This window comes from Gavia stellata, chromosome 5, assembly GCF_030936135.1.
Source record: "Gavia stellata isolate bGavSte3 chromosome 5, bGavSte3.hap2, whole genome shotgun sequence".
In the NCBI taxonomy this organism is placed as follows: Eukaryota; Metazoa; Chordata; class Aves; order Gaviiformes; family Gaviidae; genus Gavia; species Gavia stellata.
Window position 1 is genome coordinate 9364359 of NC_082598.1, and position 23612 is coordinate 9387970.

General features: G+C 36.0%; 1 protein-coding gene across 1 annotated transcript; it reads right to left on the reverse strand.

The window, feature by feature from the left end:
* Nucleotides 1-968: 968 nt before the first annotated feature.
* On the reverse strand, nucleotides 969-23451 carry LETM1 (leucine zipper and EF-hand containing transmembrane protein 1). The gene is made up of 12 exons (XM_059817755.1): nucleotides 23062-23451; nucleotides 18078-18221; nucleotides 16905-17042; nucleotides 13670-13873; nucleotides 13056-13175; nucleotides 12307-12438; nucleotides 11515-11694; nucleotides 10730-10825; nucleotides 7797-7931; nucleotides 7037-7227; nucleotides 4886-5024; nucleotides 969-3477 (listed from the first exon to the last, which is right to left on the reverse strand). The coding sequence occupies exons 1-12, from the start codon at nucleotides 23407-23409 to the stop codon at nucleotides 3328-3330; spliced, it is 1977 nt and encodes a 658-aa protein (XP_059673738.1). The 5' UTR covers nucleotides 23410-23451; the 3' UTR covers nucleotides 969-3327.
* Nucleotides 23452-23612: the final 161 nt, after the last annotated feature.

A 23612-nucleotide genomic window follows, 5' to 3' on the forward strand; every position in this document is an offset into this window, starting at 1 on the left:
CTTAACTTGCAGGCAGATTTACTCTCACAGCATGCAGTCAGCAATGAAAATCTCAGTAAAAATCATCTTTCGAGCTAACATGAAATGGAAACAAATTTTGCAATAAAATTTTTGCAATAACCTGCTTGTTTTGAAGGGGAAAAAGAAATTACATCCTACTTTACTTCTCGTCCCTGTTGCTAAATTGATTTTTTTAAAAAAGCTTTTTATATGTTTTACATTTTTTCCTCTGAATAGTTTATAATAAAGATCTGATCTTATCTGAATCTGAAATAACCCCAACAATGGTCTTAATGATTACCTAACTCTGAGCTTAGAGATTTTGCCTGTGTAAGTCACAAGGTCACCGAAATCTCACACATAATTATTTAAACAAATATTTACATCTCCTGATTAAATATTCATTGAGGAATAAGTTCTGACCAGTTACTGTACACTCGGAAGTCATCCTTTCTCTGAAAGTACTGCAGCTTCTGGGTTTTTTTGGTCAACACGAAAGACAACAGAGCACGTTATCTGAAGCTAGTCCTCAAGCCACCGATTTGCTGGAGTTGTCTGTATCGCCTGGACAGAGCTGCTGGGAAGGTTCAAAACCAGGTAAATGGGAATCACCGAGGGCTTCCTACGCTTTTTCAGCTTGCAGAACATGTGTTGTTCAAGTCCAGATGTCATGGGTTTGCCTACTTTCGACATCAGAAGGAAAATATTCCCCGCGAAAACGCTTTGCTATGGTTGGTGTGTGTGTCTTTTAAATGCTTTAGGTAACAGGGGAAAACTGACATTTGTGATACACATTTAAATGTATTTTATGTAACCTGTTAAAATTTCCCAACATGCCAAATTTCAAACAAGTCCCAAAAGCTAAAAATGTTCAATAAATGTATCACAATTATTTTAATCCGGACATTCTTCATTAAAAAAAAAATCAGCTATTTTTGGCTCCCTTCTTATTCTCTAACAGTAGACAGAAAAAGAACAGCAGCGAAGTGTCTTAGACTCCCAAATACTACAATCAGATAATTTACTGTAAGGACAGTTAAAGCTCTGTAAAACTTTAATCAATAAATCTTTGAAAACAGCTTTTCCTGCTACTTCCCTGTTTTAAACTTGCATGCATTCAGGTGCATACAATTCTTAGGTTTTTGATATTCCATGAAAAGTAGCAGATAATTTTAGAGTATCTTTATCATGTTTCAGGAATGTCAAGTAAGATTGTTATACATTGTTTTCAAATTGAAGATATGCAACTGCAAAATTTAGCCCATTAATTCTAATTGTAAATTATACAATGTAAAATTAGTTTTTAAATTGTATTTTTGTTAAATTAGTTTTACTCTTGCATTTTCATCCAAGATAAGTTTTGGCCTAAAAAAAGCACCTAGTGAAGTCTGACTTCATGTGAAACTGACTTTCATGCTGAAATCTCCAAGTTAATCTCGATTACAAGGAGAACAGGCCCCTTGTTTAGGGGTACATTAACTACAAAGATTGTACTGATTTGAAATTTCAGCTTTGTCACAGCAATTTCACACTTCAGATACAATTACAGTAATTCTCAGGAGGATCTCACTTACTGCAAACAGCTTTCTTTGCAAACTGTACAAAATATTAACTCAATACTTGAACTAAACACTGACCCTTTTTCTAGAATTAATTGTACTATACATCTTGCTCTGGAAACAACTAAATACAATGGTCCATCATGCAAGCCATGAGACTGTCAAAACGTTTTTTGTTCCACTAACTTCAAATGAGTTTTTACAAACAATTTAGCCAATCTAGATAAACATTGAACATGGAATTATGCTGAAATATGCTTGGGAGTCAACATTTTCTACAAAAATATGCAGCTATGACTAAAAGCATTAAGTACTAACTGCCCACCTTAATATCACTGTGTACAGTGCCATTATAAGATGTGCGCTCTTAGAGTGAACACAAAATCAAGAATGTTCATATATTTTATAATGCTGGGTGCAAAATAAAAATAAAATAAAAAAACCAAACCACAACCCTGCTGGTTCAAATCACACTATGTGTATTTCATAACAAATTTTAAGAAAGAGTGGAAAATTTAGTCTACCAGGAATTATGGAACATCCCAGAGTTGGTAGCTTAGTTTTTAAACTTAAAAATTCACTACTAAGGACAGACATTAATGAGTAAACCTTGACCTACTGTCAGTATTTAATTACACAGTTAAAGACAGTAACTATAATCAATTAATTAGAAAGCCAATGATGTAATCAAAGCACTGGCAATAGCAGACATGACTTATTGACTGCACAGTAAGCAAGGCCATGAGATGAAAGTTGTTTATGTACTTTGACTATACCTGGTTAGTGATTTTATACCTGAGATGAAAATTGAGAGGTAAGAGAACTAGTTATGGTGTGAATAATTATCAGATGAAAAAAACCAAACATGCTAAGATAACCGCATTTGTAAAAATATATGCAAAATATCACAACTGACATATTCCCCTTATGATTATTTTCATTTTGCTATTTAGACAAACACTTTAACTCACTTTACTGTGTGACAGATTGTGTTCTGAAACTAGTTTAAAGGCTCCTGTGATTCCAATGCTTTAGTAATTCATGGAATTTTGAGTAGAAGTGACATCCTCTACTCCCTAGTCTTAAGAAATTTAAGGCACCCATAAGAAGCAAACTTCATGGGAAGTTTCCATTCTAGGGAAAAATAAATATCATTTTCCCTTCAACAGAAAAAAAATAATAATCCTGAATTCGTAAAAGTGATTAGAATGCCACATTCTCTGTCAGTGAGGCAACAGCTTTGTGATACCTAGCTTAAATAAAACTCAATCTAAAGAGCTACTACTGATGCCACAGAATCTTCACTAACATGTTACAAAATATGTAATATTGTAATGGAAGGGAAAGTTTGTATTAAATTCTGAAAAAGCTAAAAGGAAGAAGCAGAGCAAGGTTGGGCCCCATGTAATGATCAAAGGAAATAAATGAGAAACATTTTTCCATGATAGATACACTTAATTTATACAGCAAACTTGCAAGTTTAATGGATCACTGTACCACAACAATGAGTGCAAATACATGATTTTGTGGGCAGGAGCACAGCTAAAGAAGCATATTTTGTTTTCATCTCTATGGAATGACAGTAAATTGCTTCTTTGATAAACGGAAATTTCATTCCATATGTCAGAAAACGTAACTATGATTTATTACTATAATCAGCTCAAAACACTTCCCATAATCACAAAAGCTCAAGTAATATGTAGCCGTTAGACACAGAAAGATATACAAGGTTGTGGTTACAATTGGGATTAGCTACAGATTCTGAAGCTTAATTCTTTGCTTCTGCAGCTTCTTTATCATGCTTTTCCTTTGCTTTCTCTTTTTCTTCCAGTTTTTCTTCTTTTTGAAGCAGTGCCATAATCTCAGCAACCTGACTGGTGCCAATATCAATATCTTCTTTGTCAATTAATTCTACTACCTACATGAACATAAAATGAAATTGAGAGAACGCTTAGTTTTTACATAATTGAGGCATTTTCATATCAAATTTTGTTAAGATAAAAAAAGTAATCAGTTCTCTCATGTTCAAGGAAAACAGCATTTTGAAACACAAATTCAAACCACAACCAGTGCCTCAAACATATCCAGAGTATTAAAAAAAAAGCCAAAATTTAAAGCAAATGTTCTAGAACTTTTGACCTCAGTGCACAAAGAGTCACATTTTAAAGCATTAGTAAAACAGACCCATTTATTACATCTGTTCCAATGGAAAGCTCAGATTTAGTATCTGCTGAAACAGTATTTAAGACCATACCTATTTTATAGGCTTAATTTTATCAAAAAGACCTACTGTACTAAATAGAAAGACATAAATTTACAAAAACTTGAAAGTACAGGGGGGTAGGCTTTTCAAAAGAAAAAATAATTGAGCAAGCACTTCCAGATTCCTTTACCTAGTTTTTTGTACAAATGTATTCTTGGCATATCTCCTCAAGTTCCTAGAATTATTCTGCATCGTATGCAGAATTCAAAAGTACATTTTACCTGTGTTACTAAATGTAACTGAATACAGATGCTGTTTAGAGCAACAGGGAAGACAATTGCCACTGGGACAACTTCAGCAGAGAGGAAAAATGTGTTTCAAAAGGCTGATACTGTATTTTCTAGCTGGCCACAGTGTCCTAACTTTAAGTGCTATTTCTGTATCGAGGAGGAAACTTACTTGCAAGGAAGTAAGTTTCAGGACATCTCTAAATTTACCAAGTAAAAAAAGACACAAAAAAATGAAGGAGAAATACAGGGAAAACCTGAGAATATTATGCAAAATGAGACAACAGGACAAAGCAGGCAAAGAAAACAAGTCATTTACAATCGACCTAAAGGACAACTGATGGTCTGATGTCTTTCAAGCACAGGAAATACAGGTCTCAATGAAATAGCTAAGGTATACAAAGAGGCAAGAGAAGCTATTATCTTGTGTTGACATAAACCATATCTATACACATTATGTCAAGACTTTGGCTGAATACTGGTATTCCTAAAGTAGTTCTTCTAAAGCTCCCTCCCATCCTCTCTCCCATTCATAAGCAGCATAACAGAATTACCGTATTTTACAGAACTTGACATATGCATCCAGGAAAACCTACAGATTTAAAGGTAATGTGGGTAACAGGATAAAATATTTTTTTTTCTACCTCCAAAATAGCCATTTCAACCCTGAAGATGCTAATATGTATTGCAAGATCTATTTGCAATACATTCCCAAAAAACTCACTGGCATCAAGTAACAACTCTTGCAAAAGACAGCAATATGAATTTAACTCAAAACGGGCACAATGTTTGAAGGATAACTAGCCTTTTTTTCTTTAAATAGTCTACAGGCTTACCTTAACAACATTATCTATATCAATTTTGCCATCCTTGTTTTCATCTAGTGCCTCTGCAATCCTAGTTAGCTTCTCCTCTGGAATCTTCTGAATTTGTTTCATCGCATTAATTAGCTCAGCAATACTGATGAGATTCTCGCTGAAGAGGAAGCACAATCTGTACATGGCAAGCAGTTACTCCAAAGGAGTAAAGTTGACAAAACGCAGTACTGAAAGTCACTACATTGCAGGTCATTTGTAAAAACATTAATTATTTGTTTATAATTCTGAACAGAATGCAAAAAAGCAAAAATGAGTTACTGATCAGCAAGCAGATTTCAAATGAAACTTTATCTTACCATTGAATCTCACGCTTTTGGTTTTCACGTGCTTTATTGCACAAATACAGGTATCCAGTAGCATTTGAAATAAAGGTTAGCACAGTTTCTGTGCTTCCCAGACTGCGTATCTAATGCCCTTTGCCCCCCCACCTCCATTTACCAAAGATACAGTGCCACGCACCTGTCATCCTTTTAGATTTAGACAGGCACAAAATTAATGAAAGTCACAGGAAAACAGAACCTAAGAACTAATCGCTTTAGCAATTTAGCTGTTTCATTAAAATAGGCTTCATTTGCTCATATCAAGGAATAGACTTCATAGAAGAAAGGACTAAACTTGACATTGTGAATAGCAGATTTCAGATGTTTCCACTGTCTGTTTACTGATCTCATAAAGCTGAATTTGCCTGTCTTCTGCAACCTAAAGCCTCTGCTTGCCTATGTAGTTTTGTTAGTTTGAAGAACTACCTTTGAGCACAAGTCAAGCTGAAATGCAGGAGACAGTGAACCCAGTAAGTATGAAACAGAAGGGCTTTATCAGTATCGTTCCAGTTCCATGTCTGTCCCTAACCCTTGGGCACAGACTTTTATTCAAGGAGCATTTCTCAAGCTGCCACTAAATGTCCTGGACTTTTGTCCTTTCTATGACTCTTGATGGCTTGGTAGTGACTGCACCAACTTGAAGGTTAAAAACAAGCCTTTGACAACAAAACAATACTTAAATTAGTAGTTTTCAGTCATCCACAATCACCTACAAAATTATCCACAAAACCATCCATTGCATAAAGTATAATTACATTCGGTACAAGGCGATTCTATATTGTATTTTTAATTTACAAATTCGGATGGTTTTGATCAAAAACTTCTCTATAGCACCATCCATATGGCTGCCTTAATCTCATTACACAAAATCTGAAACAAATGACCATTTGCCCTGGGGACTGGAAAAAACAAAGTTTGGAAGCAACAAAAGCAGAATCCTTATTTCTGTTTCAGTTATGCTCTGTGGGAGCTGGGAAGCTCCCTTAATGAATCACACAGAATGGTGCAAGCATAAAATAAATTAATATGGCATTCATAATCACAAACTGTGAGAATTACAGTCACAGTTTCTAGGCATTTCAGTGCCTGTAATATGCAACATATGACCATTCAACATATGATTGCCTTAAAGACTCTCCAGTAACATTAAGACCTGGAGAAGTGTTGATAAATGAATTCTGCAATGGAACTATCAAGAAAGATCCTTCTTTGAAAATCTGCAAGTGTGTCAAAGTTGAAATGAAGCAAATTTTCGCAATGGGACCATGTAAAATTATCTCCTTACTTCTATTAGACCTGTTCCCCCATTTCTCTCGAGAGATAGAATAGACTTTATTGCAATCTTTTTCCTCCCCGACATCTTCACTACTAAAGAACAAACATGAATATGCTTACCATACTGTTGCGCACCTTTTCAATCAACAACACAGGGCAAACCTACTGTGTGAGGAGCATGACTAAAGGCATGATTTCACCTGCATCACCATTAGTGCTACAGGCGTGAACAAGATGGTAAGACACTAATCAACACGTTGACTTTCAGAACCCCTCAGGACTAGCATCTGGGGAATTATACCTGCTTTTTTCCTTCCTCATTTCAACCATATTTAACACACCTTACAGGAGAGAAAATCTACAGCACAATTTTGTTAATTATATTTTTTAAATAAATTATCTTAACATTCTAAACAACAACTTACTTGCTAATTCTTTCCTAATCACACATCAGAAAAAAGCAAGACTGAAGATGAACAGTCAGAGACACATTCAGCGCTCTCAGGTCACTTACCCAGCAGGAGGACTATCACCACTGTCCAGCTTTACATCCACCATCTTTTGACTTGTTTCTAATTCATTAATAATTTTGTCTATCTGACCAATCATTCGGTTCACCCTCTTCGTCAATCGCTTGCTTGCCTTTGACTCTTCAACTACCTCTTCTTGGCCAGTTTTAGAGAGCTCTTTTATCTCTTGCAAATCCTAAAAGAAATGGTCAAGAGAGAGAAAAGCTTTTGTTGGTGTGAATTCTCAACAACAGACACTACTGACTTCAACTAGCATTTCAAGACATGTAAATGAAATACAAATGTCTAGACATATAAACCCAAACTGGAATTAGAACAATAAATTCTAACACTGCGGCCATTTTCATGCACCCCTTAAATGTTATTTTCCACATCTTTCATAAGATTGGATAAGATTTATTTTACTTGAAGTATCTGTAACACTGACACCTATGTTTGATAATAAAGAACTGCAGCATGCAGCAGTTAGTCAACACCTGTTAGTCTTGTCAGCCTGGGAATAAGGGCAGGAACAGGATGCTCATCTGCTGGGAACTAGTCCAATGATTTTAACTAGGCTTTGAACATGTTATGCAAACGAAGCTCTGTATTGTCCCTTAAAACAGTATAAAATTCATTTACTCAGCTACCAAATACAGAATAACAGACATCCAAGTAAGATAATTTTTAACTTTGTGGATCATTTATGCAAAAACTATACATGAACAGAAATCAAAAAAAGAACTTCCATGCCCCATTCTTCACCTCGCTATACTCCTGGATATCACCCTTCAATTCTTCGAGCTCTTCCTTTTCCTTCGTTAGTGATTTTTTCTGTTCCTGCAGCTTGGTGCAAGCATCACTCAGCATGTCAATCTCCTCCTTAGTGATTTCCTCACCCTGTAACAGAAAATACATACAAATTAGTGAAAAACACATTTGTAATTTTCCTCAAAGATTTTTGGGTCTTTTACCGGAAAAGACAGACTCAATATTCTTTTTCCATGTTCAGAGGCAATATTGTACCGATTGGCATTTTGAGGCTAATGGAGAGATCTTAAATGCTAAGGCAATTAGTTTGCTATGGTACATATTTTTTAAGTGCACCAGTAGTAAGTTCAGCTAATGTGATCCATTATGTGGGTTTTAGCTATTTGAACTTCTGTACCTAATTGTCTCATTTAAAAATGTTTTACTTCCTTCTTTGCTGGGTGAAAAATCCAAACAACTGAGAAACGATTCACTATGTCCAGGAAAGATATATTACAAAAAAAATGTTATAGGGCAAAGTTCAGGAAGCTGAGCTGGAGCAAAGTTATCTTCAACAACCTTTGTGAGAACGAGAGTGAAGATCCATAGTTTGCGAGGTATACTTGTCTCTTGAAAAGCTGAGAATAAAAATCTAACCCCCTAACTGAAAATTTAAAAAATAAGACTTCAAGATAAAAATCTCATAATACTAGCCTCAGTTAGCATATTAATCTTACCCAGACAGCAGCTTTTATTTTGAATAGCTAAACTCTGAACAGCCACGGAAGTATAGAAAGACATATGCAAACAAGGATGCCAGAAACACAGAGCAGAAGGATGATATGCTTCCAAGAAACAACTACAGGAGAGTTCACAAACTAGGCATCCAGCCCCTTCGTAACTCAAAAAGAGTTTCAGTGTACTGTTAACATCTAGGCATCAACCTCACTTCTGATTTTAATACAATATCTATAGTTCACCTTAGCCAAAGAAAAAAAAATCATGAAAGCAACTCAGTTTTAAAACAAATTCTTCTGCCTCAAATATCAGTCATCCTTAAGAAGCTGGCAGTCTTTCATTTTTCCCCTAAGAGGCAAGAATGTATTCCACAGTGTTTAAAATCTTTGGAAGAGTCTTTAGGGGACATGCCACACTGTAACCTCAGTTAAGAAATGCCATGCTAACTTTACTTCTTGTTTCTCTTATCAGTTAGGGGTGTGGAGGAAGTCCTGCTCGTGGCCCAGTGTCATACATTCTCACTGTGCTGGTGATGCTGCAGGCAGCAATGTGAATGTTATGCCAGATGTGGCAGCGTAAGCTAGCTGCGACATCACACATCCTTGCTGTTTCCAAATGTGATCATCCCAGCCTTGCCTGTCTCCCACGGCAATCCTCATGGCTGCACTATCATGCACCCAGCTATGAGGTCAGCCGAGTCAGCTATCTCATCACACAGAAACACTTGATTTCAATGTGGATTAGTTCCATTTTGTTATTAACATTAAAACCTTCTTGGCAGTGTTCTAAAGTAAACAATGTAATAATAATAATAATAATACCAGGTAGATAATGATGCTGTCGAGGAAAATTGAAATACTTTTCTACTTAAAACATCCGTTTTAAATTAATGTCATTATTCTGCAAAGTAACACTGGGACTGAGACAAATCCTCACATCAAACCTCACAGACAAAAATAAAGTGGTCAGCTACAAATAAAACTCAAGGTACAACTGAAACATGAAAAGGAAGCATACAAGAGGTAGAAGCAGGGACAGGTGACCCAGGAGGAATACAGAGACACTGTCCAAGCATGCACAGATGGGTTCAGGAAAGTTAAAGCCCACCTGGAGTTAAATCTGGTGAAGGACATGAAGGGCAACAAGAAGGACTTGTAGAAGTACATCAGGAGCAAAAGGAAGACAAGAGAAAATGTGGGCCTGCTGCTGAATGGGACAAGGAACCTGGTACAAAAGTATGTGGAAAAGGCAGAGGTAGTTAATGCCTTCCTCAGTCTTTACTGGTAAGACTGGCCTTCAGGAATCCCAGGTCTCCGAGACCAATGGGGAAGTATGGAGCAAGATCAATTCAGTGGAGGAGGATCAAGTTAGAGAACATTTAAACAAACTGAACACACACAGGTCCGTGAGACTTAATGGGATACAACCACAAGTGCTGAGGGAGTTGTTAGATGTCATTGAGAGGCCACTCTCCATTATCTTTGAAAGGATGTGGTCATCAGGACTGGAAGAAAGCAGATGTCTCTCCTATCTTCAATAAGGAGAAGAATCTGGGGAGCTACAGACCAGCCAGGTAGCAAATTATTAAAAACAGCATGCTCTGACTGTAACAAAACATGCTCTGATCACAACAAAGTATGTTAATCCTAGAAATTAACCTGTTACTTTAACAGTGGTATAAATTATGTTCAACATCATACTAAAGACATACTGAAAGAGTACACTAAAAAGCTTTTATCATGTACATACACTGCCTATATCAGTTTAGAAGAGAAATCAATACAAATCTAATACAGTCTAGTCCAAACCTAGTTCCTTAGTTAATCCTTTGGTCTTAGCTACACCCTTCAAAAGAAGGGAACACTCATTTTTACCTACTCTTGCCCTCTCCCTCCTCATGTGTTAACTATACATAGATTAAACATGCACAGATGCATTACATCTGCAGTGAGTGCAAATGCCCCCAAAATAGGTATATTAGTTTCAGTAACACAGATAGATAAAGGAGATACTCAGATGTTTTGTGTTGACTTCAATTTCTGCATTGGTGGTTAAGAATTTGCCATCTACTAATTAGCTGTTTTTAACTGACAGAGTGTGATGAGAGGGTTAAAACTGAAGGACAGCCAGGCAACTTATCATGACTCTTACACGGATGTTTTGAATCTTTAAATTAAAAAGTATATAAAAGGTACAGTTATCCAGATTACCTTAATACCTTCCAACACTGGTGCTGTATCTTTCAGTGTCTCTGAGTGCATTGCCGTATCTGCCCTTGCCAGTTCGTGTTCAGTATCCATAGCCATCTGACCTTTTTTAATTTGCACAGCAGCTGCTTCAAGATCTACTGTTGATTCCACCTCTTTCTAAATTTGAAAGACCCATGAAGTTTAATTAAAACAAAAATAACATTATTTGTATTAAAATCAGTAAAGAATGACTTCTCAAAATAGAAATAGTTGCCAAAGTAGATGCAGAGATTTTTATAAGATAACATTAAAAAACTGCAACATACTGAGTGGTTTCACATAAAAATACCCAATTGCACTTAACGACCAATGCCTGTGAGCACCTGAGGCTTAATTCACCAGTAAAGCAGGCCAGCAGCTTTTCTAGTCAAGTATTACACAATGACATTATCAGGTCAACAACAAATAGAAAGAGCCAAACATAAGAACAATTACATTTAAAGTATGGGGCGGGTATCAAACAAACAAACCCACCACCTTTGCTAGAGGAATAAAAGGCCTCTCTTATTACTCTAATTAAGAAGAAAGAGAAATCAAAGATACGTAAGACTGAAACAATCTTTTATGATTCACAGTGAACCCTTCTGTGTTGCAGTTTGTTTTAATCTTTCCCCACACCTTCCATATGTGGATTTAAAGTCCAATTTCTTACAGGCAACACCCAGAGCAGAGACAATAACTCCTAACATGCTTTTTTTTTTTACATCACTGACATTTACTTCTCAATAGCTGGGAGCAGAACTTACCATGGCTACAACTTGAAGGGTTTCTTTGGCTTTCTCTGCAGCTTCAGACATTCTTTCCATCTCTTTTTCTTCATTTTCTTTCCTGATGGCTTCCTCTTCCTGAAGTGTTGCTTCCAGCCGTGCTTTGTTATCTACTTTTTCACCTTCAACTTCTGCCACTTTGACTTGAGCCTCTTTGGCCTAAAAAAAAATGTAAGAAGTCTGTTAAAGTCCGTATGTGTGTTTATATATATATATGTATGTCTACATAATGTAAGAAGTTTATATATCCTCATTGAGATAGGTTGTACAGGTATGCTAATGAATAAGACCCCCAAAAGTTACCCTATTTTTGCAATTCTCAGAAAAAGATGATTCTCTTTCTTTGAAAATGAGAACTTTCCACCCTGAAATTGTGATGTTCTTCATTCTCTTTCTCTCAAGACTACCAATAATCTATTTAGATCACTTCTCTCTCTACCCAACATCATCAACATTTTCATATATGGTCTTTATATTGACCGAAGCATAGATTTATTTTTTTTTTTAATACAAGTAAAACAGTGTATTCTAAATCTTCTTCTGCTATTACTGTCTACTGTCATACAATGAAATACTGCCTTTTATTTGCTTTATTCTCAGACCCCTCCACATATAAGCCAACATCATCTGTGTTTGAAGGTCACTCAAACCTATCCATGGTTTAGCTTTTCAAAGAAAAGAAAGGAACCAAGAAGAACATCTACTTCTTTTAAACAGATCTTCAGTGATGATACTGACAGTCGGTTACAGACTATATACATCAATACTTACAACACTCTCTGGTAGTGTCTGAAGTGTTGTTTTGAGCTGATCAGCTGGAGAAAGGGTATCTGGAAGATACATGGCTCTGGATAAAATAAGCAACGAAGTAGGGATTTCCTGGTTCAGGTGCAGATCTAACCACTATAAATGCAATACACAAAACAAATCTTCAACTTTTGGAATTTTTTCTTTTTTACAGCTCAAGTAAAGCGTACACAAAAAAGTAAATACTAAATTTTTTTACCACTACTTATCAGTCAATATCCTAGCACAGGAACTACAGGCTATAAGCAGTTAAGAATTACAGCAACTGCACTGAAATATATGAAGAAGTATTTTGTTTGAAGAAGTACTTCAAGAAAAATTTAATGACTATTTCAAAAAGTGTTTTGTTTCACATGCATCTTCCTCTAAACCAGGGAATACCAAAAGACTGATCTACTTGGAGAAAAGTTCTTTACAGAATAATACAAATAATTAACAATACAAACTGCCAAAATTGCAAACATTTTTTGGATATGTTTAAGTCTAAAGTATCTATTTTCATCATCAAAACATCATGGCCCAGTCAAAAGCCATAAACCCACTGCTACTACATACTTACACAGTACATATTAACAAAAGCTTATTAAGGAGAAAGACTGTTTTAGCCAAGCCTTTAATGAGAACAGAAGCAAAATTACTTATCAGACTCATAAACAAAAATCAGAGCTAGCAACTGAAGTTAGCTCAGCGTATTCAGTCTTGCAAAAACATACCTGTTTAAGCTGTTCCTTAAGACGCTCCTCTGTCACACCAAGAGCTCTCATACCTCGGGCACGACAAGCTGCCTGCAGTTCTTTAACAGTCAGGCTATCAACTCCTTCTTCAGCAATCAGCTGCACAAAGCATAAAATAAACACTAACATGTAACAGCTCAAAACTGAAGAGCCACCATCAATGCACACCCAGAAGTCCGTATTTTTACAACGGCCACTAGAGGCTGCTGTGATAACATAAAATAGCCTCCGCTGTTTAAACAGTGAACATTACACTGTAGCCTTAACAGCTCCATAACGGTAACGTCAATCTCTCTCTAAGTTAATATTTCTATCAGCTCCCTTACAAATTATGGTTTCATAGAAATGCTTTTCTTTGTAATATAATTACTTTCATTGCAATTAATGGTAGATAAAAAAAGGTCAGCTTTTTCTTTACAAATAAGGACACTTCCGATTTTAAGCTCTTCAAGCCTTTTCGTTCCAAGTTAGCTTAAAAATAAGACAATTAAGACAAAAAAGGAAAATGCCTAGAAAGACATATATATACACACACACACTCATTACTCTTACATGTCAAAATTATTAACCAGTGCCTACTTAGAATTACATACTTTGTCATCTGCTTTTATGCTTCTCAACCTCATAGTCAGCTGGAAGCGGAGAAAGTTATTTGTCCCAATTGACTGAAGTTCCAACAATTTACAAAGTGCCACCAACTGAGGCCTGGTTAGATTGTCCAGAGTCAACTCATCTTCAAACAGCTTAGAGAACCTTAAGATCTCCTCATTACTGGGTCTTTCGCCAGTTTCCCTGATCTGTAAGAAAAAACAAACACACAAAGCTTTTCAAAGCAAATGTTATGGTTGGGCATTATTTTGAACAATAAAAATATTTTCCTCATTTGTCAAGTACTTTGCATCAATTTTAGAATAGGAAATAGGACACAAGGAAGACATGAAAGAAATTTTTAAAAAACCCAAACAACTTATTTACTATAAAAGGCAAAAGAATTGATGGTGTTGATAAGTTTCCAACAACATTGCATAATATACTTAAGATAAAACTAACAAAAATGAAAATTAAATGCAGCTGTATACTAATGATAGGTCTATCTGAGTTGGCACTGCCATGAGATACCTCAAAAAAAAATATCTAAGCAAATAAACAGTTGCTACAGAAGTCACACTGGCAAGTATTCTTTCTGGTACCATACTTACTAAACATAAAAGAACATTAAAAGCATCAGCCTGTGAAGATAAAGTGAGAAGTACGTCCAATGGCAAAAATTTTGCAGTGTTGGTGTCCCTATGAAACACAGATTTGGACACTTACCTACCTACATTCTCTCCACAACCACTTTTGTTACAATACTGTTTTGCTTCCATTTCTTAGCTGTTCTGCAGCACCTCAGCGCAAATGCACTTGTACTTGAAGTTATTCCAAAGTATTAACCACTATTTGGGAAAGGACTCTGCATCCTTGATGGAAGGTTCTATGTAACTGCTTGTACAAATGCAAAGTTAAGCTTTTAAGTTATGTGTTGCCAAATGGCGCTTTGCAGTAATTAAATCCAAATACCAGAAGCAGAAATAACAGTTCAAAGAAGTAGGAAAAAAAACCCAAAACATTCCCTAGTCTCATCAGGTCATAGTAAAACACTATCACCTGTATAAATGTTGATTTTTCTATTTTAAGTATACTATCAAATGCTTATTAGTGATACTTCTGTAGATTTTGGATTCAGTACTTAACAGCGAAGTACTCCCAGTCACTTAACACCTTCAGTCTAAACAGTAAGTACATGGATATCCAAAAAAACACTTTTCCCAATACCTTTACCTTTTTTAAGCTCTGTGAAGAAAACATAAGCTAAGTGACATCAAGTACCATCTGAAAACCTAACGTTACCTATACAGCCTGATTTATTACGCCTACCTGTTTTACTTGCCAACTCAAATCTTTCAGTGAACAGCTACTGAGTACAGGAAAAGATAAAAATTTGGAAGACAAGATGGTATTGAGTCCATTAACCTCCAGGATACTTATGTAGCAGAGAAACCAACTCAGAGAAAGACAGGTCAAAGGCCTTGCTGTTCCACTTCACGAGCTCCTTCACTACAGGACCCAAAAATGGAACTTTAAAAATAGAGAATGTATTTTCTTCCTTGTTTAAAGCTGAATTTTGTCAAAGCGAAGCGCATGTTTCTTGAGAGTAAAAACTGAAACTTTCTAGGACATCACTAGCTACAAAGCAACACAGATAAATTCTGGAATTCTACAGCAAATATGTTAAGCCTGTAATCAATTGTTCTTGCAGCATCAAATATTTCACTGCAGAAGCAGCTATAAAATAATACCAAAAAGGTGGGAAACATTTAAATTTCTTCTTGCTCTGACATTTATTATCTAGTGCAGTGAAATGAGATCAATAAAGTTTGTCTCCATGGCACAAATGAGAAACTTATAGCTGTAAAAAGCACACCCACACATAAGAAATGCAGGGCTTGAAACTTCTTTTTAGTCAAAGGAACTTGGTACTTCCTCCAGCAAACATGGAGTGATACATCAGTTATTTCCACAGAAATTAATTGCCAAATGTAAATTCTCAGTAGCAGTTCTTTCAGAAGAAAATGAAATGTTCCAAACATGAAGCACGGCAGTGGCACGCTTCCAGAGTCTGCAGTGTCAATGCTTCAGCTACTAACTGCTATAACTAACCATTTAAAATTTTCTGCAAATGAAAAAGAACAGAAACAATGATTGCATAGAAGCTTCAGAGTACATGGACTGTGCAAGCAGATACCGACTGGCAAAACTTGCCAGTATCATTATCTGAGGTAACCTACTCAGCACTGTCAACGTGATCTTACTACACCACCCTTTAAAACTTTATTCTCAGCATTGAGAAGCAGGAAAAGCTCAAGCTAGCTGACAGGACTTGTAAAGTTCAGGTCTGAAATCCGCAGGCTTATGTGCCTTTTTCTGTGCAAATGCATACTCTTCCCACATGAGGAGACTACAGGTAAGAACTTTCAAAAAACAAAAACCACCTGGCAGCAGATGATGATGGTTGTTGGCTTGATCTCTTATTCAACAGCCCTACAACTAGAGAAATTAGAATAAATCCTATGCTGAAAAGATTTAAGAAGGTATTTTTCATCTCTCCGGAAAATACCTTCCTCTTACCTACAACTTGGTGAAAGGGAACACTGTCAAACCTAAAGGCCAACAACGTAGGAGGCAGATACCTGACATTTAGCCTGTGTCAGCAACTGCTTGTGAACAGAAAAATTTTGTACCAAACACAGCACTCACATTCTAGCAAAACCCCAGATTATACCACATTCTAGTCAGTATCCAAAAGGATTTCAGCAATACAGCAACTGTGCATTTAAAAAACTTTTTATAAGCAGAATTGAATTTGACAAAAAAATTTTTACTTTTCCCCCACTAAGTTTTAATCAGAAAATAACTCCTTTCTCCCGCTTTTTACACCCAATGTTCAAAAAAGGTCAAAAATTACATGAGCATTCACTGAGTGCACAATATTTTTTGATGTTAAAATTAACTTATTAACAAAATAAGAGAACAAGATGTGAACGAGCAGAAATATACTGCTTCTAGAATCAGAGAATAAGTACCAGCTAGAATACCAAAGCTAAGATCAGTAAAACTTCATCATGCTGAAGTACTACTTGCAAAAAAGAAATCTATCCTAAAAAAACCATTCCATCCTGCTCCTTCAAATCCAACAGAATAAAGGTATCTGATGATTACCATAGACCAAGCAAAACACCAAGCTATTTTTTTTGTAGGAAGAGAAAATACTTTTTTTCAAATTTTTACCTTTTGAAAGAACGTTGAAAAATCTTTTGTAACATTTCCTTTGGCTGCTTTATTTTTTAAGGCCATCTCCTCAATTGTGTCTTGAAGGAATTTAGCCAATTCAAGCTTTACTCTCAGTTCTTTCTTCAATCTTTCCTCCTGTTAAAAAAAATATTTGGTTTTAAAAGTTCTTTCCAGAAATATGCGCACTAAATACCACTTCTTCCGCCCTCAGACAAGTTATGTGGAGTACTTCTGAACTTCTGCTGTAACACACACAAGAGGACATTCACTCTTACCAAAGAGCTGCAAATCACACTGAAAAATAGGTTGACCAGCTCAAAGCTCCATGAAGCATAAGATGCAATGCCAGAGTTAAGTGCAGCGTGAGTGGCCTCACCTGCTAAAACTAACATGCACCCTCTGAATTAGTAACAAAAAAATAGAAACTAACCAACTTTGGTTTGGGTAATTCCCAACTCTCATATCCAGCACAGAAATCCTGCACTACATCTCATCCAAAACAAAGAGAAATGTATCACAGAATTAGAAATTAATGGTTGCTTAGATCCAAGTATACAATCATGATTGATTACATCTATGACTGACTGGGAGCTCACTATGTACAAACCTCATGCAAGTATTTCGTGCTCTGAAAATGAGAACTTGTGGGGCTTTTTGGTGTGTTTTTACAAAGCTCTAAACAATTCTGAGAAAACTTAACTAAAAGAAATAAATTTTAAACAAAACACTACATAAGAAGCTATTTTAAATATTAAGTATACATACAAAAAACCTTGCATCAAGAATAAGGGCTATTTAACAACAAAACAAAGTCTGCCTATTTTAATACAAACTAGAAAAATGAAGTTTCATAGCTTTCATTTCTGCTTTGTAGGAGTCATAGAAAATGGAGATGACTATAGCAGAAAAGACAAAAGAAGCCTACAGCCCCGACAGCTAAGCACCTGCGCATATAAAAAGGTAAACCAGGATGGCAGTGGTTCATTATTATATGTTAACAGCAAAATCATCAAAACAACATAAAGACAAAAGCATTCCCCTAACACCAAAGAAAAATTCTAATATTTAGAATTCTTTAATTTCTGAATTTTTCTAATTTCTTTCTTTTCAGAGAAAAGTTCTAATTTTTTTCAAAACATATTACTAGATTATAAATTCAGACCTGCTTACCTTTTTAGACTTCGTCTCAAATGTAGAAGGAAGCATATTGGGGAACAACTTAAGAGCTACTGGAAGCAAAAATTCCATAAATGGGACAACAAGAAAAACTAGGAAAGGGACCAAGCGGAAAAGATCAGCACATATTCGAAGAAACTGGAAGAAAAAAAAAAAAGTATTGATAAGCAGAATTTTATATATTTATTTCAAAAATACTTGATGTGATCATCCACATTATCACTTAAGCACACATATATATATTTGCTAGAAAGGAAATTTAAAATAACACAAAAAAAGAATGTGACAAAGCCAGTTTTTAGTATCTTTTTCTTCAAATTGCTATATACTACAGAGTGCCAGAGTTTCACCGGTTTTCAACACTATAGAAAGTATTTCAAAAGCCTCACTGTGTCTCAATAGGATTATTGGACAAGTATCTCATTTAAACCTCTTAAAAGCACCTGAAAACAGGAGGTGGTCATTTGTGGTTGTTAAAGCTGCTTAACTTCTTTTATTCATCTTTATTTGTGCTCCACCACTTCTTACATGCATGAGCTACTATGGACTAAGTAATCAAGAATAAAATGAAAGATCTCTCCCCCTCCCCCTTATAACAATTGTAATGTACATTTAAATCCAGGATAATGAGCCCAGCTTGGTAGATTCTTTTTTTAAATCACTGCTTTACTAAAGCAGTAATCCTCTGAAGCAGGCCGATGCATTAGTTACCAAATCTTGAACTGAGTAAAATAAATATTGTCCTTCTGATTTCTGTACACCCACAAATGTATGTATTAGGCTGTACAGTCTATAATCAAATCTTCCAGTACTCGTTGGAAGCTTAATAACTTGGTTTATATTGGGGAGCACAGATCTTGCTTGACTCTACCTCATTTTACAAAGCAGATAACCAGTTATTGGGAATAACATCAGTTCCTAAATCAGAGACTGAAGGTCAGATGTACACTACAGTACACTACTGCCACAGCACTGTCATTCAACATCATGATTTGATAAACACAGTTATGACTGGCAAAAACTGGCAACATAAATGCTATTACACAAGTAAACACATGCTTCCCCCCTCCATCCCCTCCCCACAGCTCATGCCAATGCAGGGGAACAGCAGCAACAACTGATATAGATTGCACGTCGCTAGGACTGCTTTGCTGGAATACAGAACCAGTAAAACTTTAACCATAACTTTCTTAGCATAAAACCAGCCAAAATCTTAAATACTGTTTGAGGCATGCACAACTCCACAGATCCAAAGTTCGACATTTTTCTTTGTATATAAAAAATTCAGTTTCCCGGAAGGGATGCTTTGGCCCATTGTTTACAGGCTCAAAGATGTTTTCATTCATTACAACAATAGAAGATAAATGATTACCAGAGAGTTCAAAAGATGTAAGAAAGTTTGGAAGAAAATTTTAAGTCAGAAAACACGTACATTTTCCCTAAAAAAATACTCAAAACTTTCTATAGCGTGCAATACAGAGTTCTTATTTCTACCCAGCATCTATTTTTAGACAGCGCGTGCAAGTATTTGTACAAGGCAAAATCCATATCTAAAGGAAGCAGTTTTACAACCAGATTAAGCTAACCTAATGCTAACCTGAGATAATGTATAAAGAGTCATGAAGACACACCAGCAGTCACAATGTGAAGGTACACCATTGATCCAGCTAAAACTAACCCATAAACGCATACACAGACAAGCAAAAAAGGATCAGTACAAACAAAAAGGGGGGTGGGGGGGAGGTGCTGGAAAACCTGATTTGAGCACCGAGCAGGACTGGCCTTTATTGCAGCAGCACTGTCCTGGATCAGCTTACATAAATCATGAAACTGCACCCTCCGCTAACTCAAGGAAAACAACTTTGCACAGGAACCCAATACAATGGTGCATGATTACACACACATTATTTGGCAGCACAGCATGAAAAACTTGCGACTACTCTGTATCTGCTGCTACAGTTCACGTATTCCACTCTTCTCTCCTCTGCAGGGCTGAAGAGTTTGTAAAGCTGATATACTTGCCACAAACTCCACAGTGTTTGCCATCTCACTTACATGTCCTGAACTGTCCTGCTGTAGAAAGCAGTACTAGAGCAATTAGTTTTTAACAGCCAGTATCATATTTTGCATGTTCTACTTCTTCCTGCCTCCTCTCCTAAGTGTAGATATGTGATCCTGTTGAATCCAAACCCTACCAGCAATTGTACAAGCAGAATTTTGGAACTGACTTTGGGTTTACATAAGCTCCCTTGCATTAGCCATGCTGCAATTGCTTGCTAATGTGGTCAGATTACTTGGATCTCTTTCCATTATTGCCTCCAAAGAGGAAGGAAAGGGCAGGCAGAAATAACTCATTTGTCAGTCTGCGTGTAGATAAGATTTCTCTAGGACTGTCAGTTCATATGCAGTTTAATACATTTAAAAGCTGTATGTACTTCAAAAAAATTTTTTTTAAAGTTCAGGAGCAACTTTTGCAAAGTTATAGCTAATCTGGCATCAAAGTTTTAAGACTTCTTTAAATCAGTCAGTATACTACAAATTAAGGCTGAATGGATAAAAATGAACTGTGTTGAAACAAGCTTAAAATAAGGTTTAAAAAAAAGCACAGGTAAAGGGTTTTGTTCAGCTGTAGGCTGGGTTGCTTTTCACAGACCCTGCGTTATAAGCCTACCATGACTCCATTCAAGAGACAGGACATCCTCTACCTCCACATAAAGAAAATGGAAAACCTAGATTGAGAAAATAACTTTACTGTAGTTCTTAAAACTATTTTCTTTACATCTTCTATGATGGATTGCATGCATACAGCCACACACACCCACCATTAGATAAGAGACAGGCTACATCAATGTAAAGACTAATTTATACCTGCACAATAAATTTCTATCTTACTTAAAATAAGGGAATTGATACTGAAATCACACATCTGCACAAAAAAAAGAATGCACGAAGACCAAATGCCAGACCACTACGTAAATATGAGAAAGACAGCTCTATCATCACTAGATGATGAAACTAAAGGGCAATCAAATGAATAAATCCATCTACTGACAGAATAATGCATGTGTGTCCAAAGATAATGTATTACTTCTAAAGGTTCATGCCTTCTAGAATACAGTCCTGATCTTTCAGCAGAAATATTTCCATGATATTCATATTTTACTGTTGTTTGTATAATTTCTCAGAAGTACAGCTCAGTGAACATGAAACAGGCAGGAAAACCAATGGTTCCAACCTTGCCCTCTGGAGGATTTCTGATTCTGTTTTAAACCATGAATTAATTTCTCTCACTTGGTTTTCCAAGTTTCCCAAAGCTCTCAATAAGCCAGCACAAGCCAGAACTGCTACTTCAAGAAGTCCTGCAGTCCTCATTCCCCCCTATCCTCAGTTACTCTTTCTTGGCACTACATAATCCCCTCCCTTACGTCAGCACAGACTGTTATATTTATTGCTGAGCAACGTTTCAGCTAGACCAGCTGCCAAGCATACTCTTGTACCAGCATAAGGAAGAGGGCAAAAATAAGTAGCATGAAGATGCTGAGACCAAATACCATCAACCAGTGCTGTTGTAGAAAAAGACCAAATGTAATCACAGATGAAAACTGCTACAAGTGCATTTAATGATTTTTGTTATTTGTCTGACCTTGCAAATATAGGAAAGAAACTTCTGCATACTGCATTAAGATGTGATGTTTTTTAATTACACATGTTCAACTATGTACCTAATTTTATCAGGAAATTATTAAAACAATGAGCAAGTATTCATATTTTTGATCATTTAACAAAAATTTTGAAGGCAGAGATGTGAACCTAATACATTGCATGTACAGCGTACAAACTGCAGAGAACCGGACCGTGACTGCAAGCAGCACTATTCACTCCTGCTGCCAGAGTACATACACTTTTCACTCTCCAACATTTCTTTCAGCACATTTTTTTTCAGCAACAGCTGAAATGTTTTTGTTTTTTTTTTAAAAAAAAGGCAGGAAGACAGACTTGAATATTTTATCTGTATAAACTGCGTAAACATCTTGTCTTTAAAAACAGTAAAACGAGAACTATTAAATCAGCATGTTTGATACCTTGCTAATGAACTGGTGAAGTTGAATACCAATGCATTCTTTCAAAAAAAATGTTTTAAACTATAGCAGTTTTAAAACAACTTATTATTTTGCAGTCTTTCCATATGTAAGAGCTCATGTCAAATGTTTTAAATATCCATATATCTTTTAATTCTAGTTGAATAAGCATATTTACTTCATCCACAAACTGAAATTACTATTGAAATGCATGTATGTTATGTTATCCTAATTTGAAAGGACTCTCGTTTTGCACTCCAGATTTCATCTCCATCCCCTCTTTCCTTTTCTTTAAAATTATCAGTTACATTTTTACAGTTTCATAGATGTAAGCTACATGCCATAAAGAAAAACAAAAGTATAAAACAAAGACTTTCCTCAAATTATCTTCTTTGGACTAAAATTATCTCACAAATATATTTATAACTGAGATAGTACTAATATCTGATTATCAATCACGCATTTCAGCCTGCAGCTTTTCTTCCGTTTTTTTAAAAAAACAACTAACAGAACAGGCACAAATCCAACCTTTACTAGAAGTGTTTTCCCTCTATTTTCCCAGCTGGAGTGAAAAAGCAGAGAAAGTGACCATGTACACACATGCAGGACATGGACGGGAACTTGGGAACAAACCACAACTGCTTTCCACATGACAAAACAGAAGAATCCTCTACTGTTCCAACTAGCAAATACCAAATTTACCTTCAATAATGGGGAATGAGACTAAAATGTTTTGGAGTCATATCCAAAATTTTTCATGTCCACATAGAGAGGAGGAGGGAAATACACCTAGCAATTTTAATTCTAGGAACAGAAGACAACAGACAGAACCAATTCAGTTCAAATAAAATGGAGCAATCGCTAAGAATACTCAAAGGAAATTGGTATTTACTCCATACCTGTCTCCGTTCTCGACGAGACAAAGTGTTTCCATGAAGTATTCGCCAGAGCATCCTTGCAGCTATTTTTGTGTCAATCCACAGTAATCGAAAACCATGGTAATAGTGCTTCAGTTCGTCCACAATCCTCTGTCCAATAGATTTTTTCACAACTTCCACTTCTGTTGGACTATATACAGGACCACCTTCTTCTAACTTCTTGTTTTTGTCCTTTAAGGACTTCAGTGACTTTTCAACTATGGAGTCATCTTGAAGAGGACGTGAAGAATGCCACCATCTAACTGGAAGATACTGGGGACCTAAAACACCCACGGTTGCTAGCGGTGTCCATGAGCCAGAAGAGCTCATAAGAGTAAAGTATATTTGTTCAGATCCCTTAGTCCAACAACAGTAGCGATCTTTTTTGGAGTATGCGTAAACAGGAGGGACACTAGTGCAATATTTAACGTGTACAGTCCTTCAAAAGAAAAAAGCATTCCAGAATTAGCAATAGATCATAAGCTATTTATATATTTCTATATATTTGTATAGTTATGTAAAATTATGTATTT

Excerpts from the sequence above, each read along its gene's own strand:
- LETM1 (XM_059817755.1), bottom strand. The coding sequence starts at position 23,409 with ATGAGCTCTTCTGGCTCATGGACACCGCTAGCAACCGTGGGTGTTTTA. Across the intron at positions 7,932-10,729 it reads CAGTGTTGGAAGGTATTAAG|GGTGAGGAAATCACTAAGGA; the intron begins GTAATCTGGATA and ends TTTCTGTTACAG. Across the intron at positions 7,228-7,796 it reads ATATCCAGGAGTATAGCGAG|GATTTGCAAGAGATAAAAGA; the intron begins GTGAAGAATGGG and ends CATTTCTTTTAG.